The sequence below is a fragment of the Empidonax traillii genome, unplaced genomic scaffold (genome assembly GCF_003031625.1).
Source record: "Empidonax traillii isolate 1590-97213 ecotype Southwest subspecies unplaced genomic scaffold, ASM303162v1 scaffold421:size509273, whole genome shotgun sequence".
Lineage (NCBI taxonomy): Eukaryota > Metazoa > Chordata > Aves > Passeriformes > Tyrannidae > Empidonax > Empidonax traillii.
Genome location: NW_020955614.1, coordinates 373484 through 382560, shown reverse-complemented (window position 1 = coordinate 382560; position 9077 = coordinate 373484). Strand labels below are relative to the sequence as shown.

General features: G+C 45.0%; 1 protein-coding gene across 1 annotated transcript in view; it reads left to right on the top strand.

The window, feature by feature from the left end:
* Positions 1 to 1012: 1012 nt before the first annotated feature.
* Positions 1013 to 9077, top strand: part of YARS2 (tyrosyl-tRNA synthetase 2) — a 9038-nt gene continuing 973 nt past the window's right edge. The window contains exons 1-5 of the mRNA XM_027894221.1: positions 1013 to 1027; positions 3850 to 5093; positions 6562 to 6729; positions 7952 to 8107; positions 8434 to 8604. Of these exons, the coding sequence (XP_027750022.1) occupies positions 1013 to 1027; positions 3850 to 5093; positions 6562 to 6729; positions 7952 to 8107; positions 8434 to 8604 (1754 nt within the window). The remainder of the gene's footprint in view (positions 1028 to 3849; positions 5094 to 6561; positions 6730 to 7951; positions 8108 to 8433; positions 8605 to 9077) is intronic.

The following is a 9077-nucleotide window of genomic DNA, read 5'->3' as shown; positions in this document are numbered from 1 at the left end:
GTTTCTTTTTCCTTGATCAACTTGATAATGAGACACATCTATCCTAATCTCTGTTTCACAAATGAAAATAAAAAGTAGTTGAGTCATTTCTACCTTTAAAAAAGGACCCTATACTTTGCCTTTGCTCTCAGGACCAGTTTCTGTTGCTTTACCTTAAGAGGAACCACATGGAGAAAAAAAGGCGAAGAGAAGGAAAAGTGAAGTTCATCCACCAAATATACCTGGCTTCTTCCTTAAATGACAGAAGCATTAGAGCAAATTGAAAACAGATACTTGGAAACAAACTACACCAGTACCCAGCCATGTTTGCCTCCAGAGAAAAACAACAGAGCAGATTTGACAGTTTCTTTCTGCTTGCAGGAAATAAAATCCCAGGAACAAAATAAGTAAGGTTTTACGTCTGATCTCTTTCCTGCATTTTTTCCCTAATTACCAAACGGTGTAGATGCACACACATGCCCACTTTTAATAAGTTAATAAAAGGATTTTGTTTTTACAAATACAAAATAAAAAAAGGGGAAATCACTTCTTTGCAGACAAGGTTTTTAGTAACATCCATAAATTCTTAAGAAATTTAGTCTGTGCTTCCTTTTGACCAGTTCCTAGCAAACCAAGCCCTTCCCTGACTCTTTCCAAAGAAACAGCTGGATACAACTCCCACCTGCCATGACTGTACAAGGTTATCACAACTGAGCATTTAAACATTTGGGTCAAGGACCAAGAATGACCAGAAGAATCAAGTATCCTTCCTTAGCCTGGTCTTATTTATTGTATACCCCAAAAAGGTACCCACAGGTAATCAGAAACACAACTTGTTCAGATGTGAACATTAGGTAGTACCTAATATTGAAGCATTTCACATGGCTACGAAGGTGTGATTTTAAAGTGCAAAATGCAAAGTGCTTATTTAAGACAGATATTTCAAAAAAACACAAACCAAAAGTATCTGTACAGCATTTGGGGTCAGCAAAACTTGGAGGACTTGAATTAAACCTTATTGTGGCATCTAGCAATGAAGAGGCAAAGGGTGAGAGGGTGTGCAGGAGGTGATCTCAAAGGAAGCTATCACAGCATGAAAGCACATTCACTAATTTACACAGTGTCACTGAGAACAAAACCATATTCAATGGTTTTATGCTTTGAAGAATCAATCATCTGGCTCTCACTTCAAAGCACAGAGTTTGGCTTGCAACAAAAAGCTCCCACAGTGGAGATCTTCAGCAACTACTGAAAACATCAGCTACCCATCACCATCACAGCTGAAGGAGAAAACTGCAGGAAAAAAAACTACTCAAGAGAATTCCATTCAAGGTACCAACACGGCAGGGGCACAACAGACTGGCAGGCTGTTTACCCTGCTGTAGTCCATAAAGCAGGGACCTGAGTCTACCATATGCAATCTGGTATCTGTCAAAGTCGGTCCTCCCTAAAGCATTGCGTAAAGGCAGGTTTTACACAAGGTCTACTCTGTTTACTTCAGAATGAGGTTTGAAGCACACAGACCCTGCCCCTTGCCCATCTATTCTACTGAGTGAAATTTGAACCTGACTACTAAACACCGACATATTCTGTTCACACAGTGATACTGTGTTTTAGTTACAGGAGTACCACACATAGCTCAGGTCCTAATGTGAGACATTTACTAATCTGAACTTGGCTGCAGTGGTTTTTCCTTTCCATGATTGTGTATTTCACTACCGAGCACTCATTTATAAGTTACCTAAAATTTGTGCATTGATGACACAATTATTTGTAGTTTGTATTAAATAGGGTGGACTTGAAGACAACTGTAAAACATCAGACTAATTTTTCAATTGCTGATCTCATTAGGGTTTTTTTCCATAGCTGGCAATAACTGGCATTTAAAGTATTTTAGTTCAATTCCAGAAAACAGCTTCTTTCAAACCTATCAACAGCAATGAGCCTTCTTTCTACACTATTAGTTATGCAACTCTTCAAGAAGTAAGAACGTAGAACTGCATGAGGGCAATTGCAAACATAAGTAAGGGTGTACAAATATGGGTATCATGGACTTCAAAGTTCTGCATTAACGATTATAAACCGTGTTCATTTCTTGGCACTCAAACATTACCAAATTGAATTTCTTTGTGAAAAAGTAAACATACAAAGTCTTAACACTTCAAAAAACAAATTAAAACTGTGGAAAGAAGGAAAGCTACTTACAGCACACAATAAAATTTCCTCAAAAGGAACTCCAATCTCTGGTATAAATGTTCCAGTTTCACAGACTTTTGTTCATACTCTCATACATTCCAAAATTTGAAGAAGTTGTGGGGAACCCCTTCTCCCTGGACAACTTCATCCTTTTTAAAAGAAACACTTACTATCCCATTACAGTTTTGAAAGCCATTTTTATTTTTTAGTTCTGCCAGAACAAATTTACAGCAGATGGTCCAGGGGTTTGGCCCCAGGGGGAAGGAAAAAAGTGTAACTGATTTGGGGAAATGTATGTGGACACACATACAGAGTAATACAGTTGACATCTCTATTGTGCTACAAAACTGATACTTCCATCTGTCACAGTGTTAATCAACAGCATTGATTAACAACTCTGAAGCCTTCCACCTGGAAAAGATTATGCAAGTGGAAATTGCTGCAAAGCAAAAAGTAGTAAAAAATTAGCATAGCTGTCATTAAATCATTTATCTCGTATGACAACAATTAAAAATTAATTGAAGACTGAACTTTCAGTTTGGAACAAAAATAGCTCAGTGTCCTCATTTTGAGCAACTTTTACACAATCAGTATATACGGTCTCCACTTGGACCTGATGGTGTTGACTGCAATTCTATGACTGCAACTAACCTGACAGCTGTTTACCCACCAAATCCATGTCTCTCACATTTTGGAGACAGGGATGTTGTGTGGGACAGTGTCAAATGCTTTCCACAGGTCCAGATAAATGACATCAGCTGTTCTTTCCTTGTAATCTTGTTGTAGAGAGCCACCAAATCTGTCAGGCACAACTTGCCCTTAGTGGAGCCATGCCGGCTGTCACCATTCACTTTTCGTGTGCCTTAGCATAGCATCCAGGAGGATCTGCTCCATGATCTTGCTGGGCACAGAGGCGACACTGACTGATCTGTAGCTCGCCAGGACTTCCTTTTTTCCCCTTTTAAAAAGGGGGGCTATTTTCCTTTTTCCCCTTTTCCAGTCAATGGGAACTTCACCAGACTACCATAGCTTCTCATAATGAACAGCAGCTTAGACACTTCATCTGCCAGACCCCTCAGGTTCTGTGGATGCATCTCATCAAGTCCTATGGACTTGTGTACCTTCAGATTCCTTAGACAATCTCAAACCTAATCTTCCCCTACAGCAGGTGGTTCTTCATTCTCTTCGTCCTTACCTTTCCTTCTTCAACTCTGGCTGTGTCACTTGCTAGTGAAAACTGAGGCAAAAAAATTGTGGAATACCTCAGCCTTCTCCATATCCCAGGTAACCAGGTGTCCCGTTTCCCTTTTGAGAGGAACCACGTTTCCCCTAATCTTCCTTTTATCACCCACGTGCCTATAGCTGCACACCTATAAGTGTCCTCTTCCCAAATACTCAAGCTATGTAACACAGCTAATAAATTTTGGTAATGCAGCTTATAAATTCTACAGCTCTAAAGCCCCAGTGTAACTAATTTAGGCATCTGCTACGCATCCTGCCCGGCGCCCTCCTACCAGCTGAGGGCCTCATTTCCCACGTACGTATTTCAGCCTGAAAGCATTGGAAATCCTGGTGTTTCGAGTTGGGGGAAAAAAAAAAAAAAAAAAAAAGGCAGAGGAGGAGAAGCCAATAACACACGGTGTGTCTGTGTGAATTTATTTTAATACCGTGAAGGAGAACCACCAGCCACGCACTCAAGTAATTCCCGACCATCCAAGGCTCCCTCCAGGCTCCGCCGTACCGGGTCATCGCGGTTCTCACTCCGATTGTCCCATCCCGCTCATCCTGCCCCGGTTATCCTACCCCGGCTGTCCCGTCCCGGTTGTCCCATCCTGGTTGTCTCATTCCGTTTATCCTGCCCCGGTTACCCCATCCCGGCTGTACCAGCCCGCTTCTTGCCCCCCGGTTATCCCACTCCGGTTGTCCCATCCCGCCTATCCTGCCCTGGTTACCCCATCGCAGTTATCCCACCCCGGTTATCCCACCCCGGTTATCCCACCCCGGTTATCCCACCCCGGTTATCCCACCCCGGTTATCCCACCGGGCTCCCCGCGCGGGGCGGGGCGGGGCCGCCGCCTGAGGGAGCCCCTCCCCAGCCGTTCCCGGCGTGCCCCGCGCGCGATGGCGGCCGCGGCGCTGTGCGGGCGGTGCGGGCGGGCGGCGGGGCTCTGGGGCCGCCTCCGCCGGGCCCCGCTGCCGCCCCGCCGCCGGGCCCACGAGCAGGCGCGGCGGGCGCGGGGCCCGGGCGGGCTGCTGGCGGCGCAGTGGGAGCGCGGGCTGTTCCAGGAGGTGTTCCCGGCGCAGAGCGCGGAGGAGCGGCTGCCGGAGCTGCTGGCGCCGGGCCGGCCGGCCCTGTGCGCCTACTGCGGGTTCGACCCCACGGCGGACTCGCTGCACGTGGGGCACCTGCTGCCCGTCATGGCGCTGCTGCACCTCCAGCGCGCGGGGCACAACGTCATCGCCGTGGTGGGCGGGGCCACGGCGCGGCTCGGGGACCCCAGCGGGCGGGAGCGCGCGCGGGAGCTGCTGCCGGCCGGGACGGTGCGCGCGCACGCCAGGGCCCTGCGCGCGGGGCTGGAGCGGCTGTTCCAGAACCACCGGGAGCTGTTCTGGGAGCCGGGGGCCGGGCGGCTGGGCCGGGCCGAGCTGCTGGACAACGCCCGCTGGCTCGGCCGGGAGCCGCTGCTGCGGTTCCTGGGCGGGGCCGGCGGGCGGCTCCGCATGGGCACGCTGCTGAGCCGGCAGAGCTGCCAGGCGCGCCTCCGCAGCCCCGACGGGATGAGCCTGGCGGAATTCCTGTACCCCGCGCTCCAGGCGTACGACTTCCTGCACCTGCACCGGCACCACGGCTGCCGCATCCAGCTGGGGGGCCACGACCAGATGGGAAACATCATGTCCGGCTACGAGCTCGTCACCAAGTACGGCGGGGCCGGGGGCGGTGCGCGGGGTCTGGGCATCGGGAGACCTGTATCGGGAACAGTGTGGCCAGCAGGACTGGGGAAGAGATTCTCCCTGTACTCGGCACTGGTGAGGCCGCACCTCTAGTGCTTTGTCCAGTTCTGGGCCACTGGGGTCTGGAAGGATGTTGAGGTGCCGGAGCGGGTACAGAAAAGGGCATTTGAGCTGGTGAAGGGTCTGGAGTGCAGGTCCTGTGAAGAGCGGCTGAGGGAGCTGGGTCTGTTGAGCCTGAAGAAAGGCTCAGGGATGACCTTGTTGCTCTCTACAACTACCTGAAAGGAGGCTGTAGCCAGATGGGGATCGAGCTTCTCCCGGGTAACAGTGGCAGGACAAGAAGTCACAGACTCAAGCTGCACCAGGGCAGGTTTAGGTTGGACATGAGGAAGAAGTTCTTCGCAGATGGGGTGATCAGGCATTGGAATAGGCTGCCCAGGGAGGTGGTGGAGTCACCATCCCTGACGGTGTCTAAGGAAGGAGTGGATGTGGCACTGAGTGCCATAACCCAGTAGACGATGTGGTCCTAGGTTGGACTTGATGATCTCAGTGGTCTCTTCCAACCCAGTTGATTCTCTCACCAAATGCTGTGCGACTTGGTGTTGACAGCCCCTAAAGCACCAGGAGCAGAAGTCAACCCTCGAGATTTGGCCTTACACAAAACTGTGATTTGAGAGGAATAATTAATTGGCCTGACCATAAGCCTGGCACATACCTACATTTTGGCCAGGCTTTAAGCGTCTTCTGTGAATTGTTAATGAATTCATAACAAGAAGGATGGATTTTTTTATTAGTGGATCCAAGAACCAAAATCAAATACCCTGAAGCGTGGGACAAAATCAGGACAAAGTCCTCTGCCAGCATGGTGTGATCACACCGCAGTAGAGGCAGTTGTAATATATTGGTCAAGATTGCTCCATTCCTTCTCAAAAATAAAATGAGACGCGACGATGATGTGCTTTTTGCTTATCCACTAAATTTAGTGCGAGTTTTAGAAAGTTTGCTGGAGTATCCTCACATCAGTGAGGATGTGGTAATGCTTCTACTTCAGTACGTGCTTGGTTAGTAGAAGACAGAGAATGGGCACAGAGGAAAAGCCTTTCAAGTGTCCCAGCCACACAAGCAGCTTCAATTAGTACTGAGGGCAGAAGACAAGAGGTCCAGCATAATGAATTTGCTAATGCTGTTGCTTATGAAACTATTTCGAGTATGTCAACTTCTTTGATACACACAAAAGAACTTAAAAAACTGAAGTTGTTTTTTTTTTCCTAAAGCACTCTTTTCAGAACATCTCTTCAGCCATCTTTTGTTCCTCACTTCCTGTCTTATTTAACTGCTTTATATTTAGGATAGGACCTTGCAGACTGTTTATGTTTTAGTCAATTTTACCAAGATTTTTTTTTTTTAACATGTAGTGAATCTTTTCTTTCTCAGGATGACAGGAACAGATGTATTTGGAATTACTGTACCTCTGATTACCAGTACTACTGGAGATAAACTGGGAAAGACTGCTGGAAATGCAGTTTGGCTAAACAGAGATAAGACTTCTCCCTTTGAGCTGTATCAGTTTTTTGTCAGACAACAAGATAATGTAGTTGAAAAGTAAGTTGTTCATCTTGCTTTTTAACATTGTTCATAAAACCTGATCCTAACTGTTCTCTAACGGTTTCATTGGGATATGTGCAGCACAAGCTCCATGTAGAAGTATATGCTAATTATAACTGTACATTCATTAAACAAACAAGCATAACTGACTCTTAAGTATACAGGATAGTGGAACCTATCATATGCATAAGACATTAGCAGGTGGATGAACAAACAAGAGAAGCATAGTGCATTTTGTTTGCCAGTGGGGTGACTCTGTCTTACAAGGTGTGTTAGTTTCAGTACTGAGCACCTCAGTATCACTGAAGTCTCTTGGGCTGATTAATAAGTAACTGCACTGAAATATATATTAATTACTACAAGTTTTAACTTCACATGAGGTATCCAGAAGGACCACATTCTAATTGCAACAAGCTGTTTAATTAGTTATAAACACACAGAGTTCAGCTTTTAGAACTGCAACCGCATGACATTAAAATCTGCATATCCTTAAACAGATTTGAATACTGCCTTGTTAAGAAAAAGCCAAGAAGTTCATATTTATGACTGTACTAGCTCTAGATCAGTGATCTACAAACTTTTTTGATCACAGACTCTTATCAGTGAAAGAAATTTTAAGGATTCACACCCAATAAATGTATATTTATTTTTTTGTAGAAGTGTAATACTATTGAACTTTTAATCCTTTCTTCCTGTACCTCAGTGGTCTTGCTACCTCCTGGGCTGCTGGCACCCCACTTGGGAGACCACTGGTCTAGATGAAAACATGCATAGGAGGCAGTGACATGGTAACAGTAGTGCAAGTAAAAAGGGGATAAAACTACACCATTTTAAGCTCTTGGCAGAGAGTATACAAGGAATTCACAAAGTAGAGGTTTTCAGGCACCAGTTTTAAGTCACTGTTGAAAGCAGTTAAAGGAAAAACTAAAGCAGAAAAAAAAACCCAGCATGAACAAAATTCATATACCTGGTTAAATTACTAGTTCCATAAACCTCTTCAAAGCTAGTAGTAGCCATAACTTTTTCCACTTTATCCACATACCATTTATTTCTATCCATGAACCATAACTCGCACAATTAAGTGTTAAATAAATAGCTGTAATAAGGATTTCTTAAATGGATAAAGAATCATTTTAGTTAGTTAATGAAGTTTGAATGACAAAGGCAGGAAATCTGTAATGATGGCTATACAAACAATATATTTTTTCTCTGGTCGTAGATACCTGAAACTGTTTACCTTCCTACCTCTTGAGGAGATTGCCCACATCATGGAAATGCATGCTAAAGAACCTGAAAAATGGGGCCCTCAGAAACGACTGGCTGCAGAAGTAACCAAGCTTGTCCATGGCAGAGAAGGGCTAGAATCTGCCAAAAGGTGAAGTTTGATTTGTCAAGCAGTTTTGTTTCAGATTTTTTAAATGGTAATGATTCACAGCTTTTCAGGGACTATTTAAATGGTTGTTGCTTGGATGTTAAAAGAGAAAAATGTAATAATTCTGTAGACTTAAAAATTCATTAGGAATGTAAAAAAAATCTGCAGGGCAGTGGGGTACAATAAAAAAAAATGGGGGTGTATTTTAAGTAATTCTGTTACTCTGTAGGCTCTCAGGAGAAACTGGGGAGAGGAACGTGCTTACTTGAGTAGCACTTTGTATGAAAATGAGACTGGCTTTGTATTTTGAATGATCTTTGTTCTCACAGGTGCACTAAGGCCCTTTATTACAGCAGTGTGGAGGCCCTGGAAGAGATGTCTGACCTAGAGTTACAGGAACTTTTTAGACAAGCTGCTTCTGCTGAATTGATGCTTGAACCTGGAATGACTGTTCTTGACTTGTGTCGCAAAGCAAATGCCATTCCAGATGGACCTAGTGGGTAAGTTCTCACGTGGTGCTCTACTCATTTGTAGCAGTGTGGGGTCAAAACTTAAATGATCAGGACAGCCAAATCAAGCAGAAACAGGCTGTGATCTATGTAGGAGTATTAAAGAAGAGGGCAGCACACAACCTCATTCCATTTTGAAGTATATGTTAACACAGCCTTATGTACCTCAGCTGTAAAATCCACATCTGATCAAGGGACAGCCTAAAGCAATAGCCTAGGTTTCCCTACACCTCTCAGACAGAATTGTAGTAGTAGAGGCTAAGGTTAGGTTCAGTCACTCTTGACCTGGACTGAAAATGAAGTGCAAGAGAATTAAAATTTACTCAGTTATGGATCTAACAAAAAAAAAACCCTTAAGTGAACTTTCAGTACTTAATAGCAATAAGTAGCTTCCTTTTGCAAGTAACATTTTTTTTTTTTTAAGGTACCAGAAAATTACAGATGGAGGAGTTTCAATAAATGGG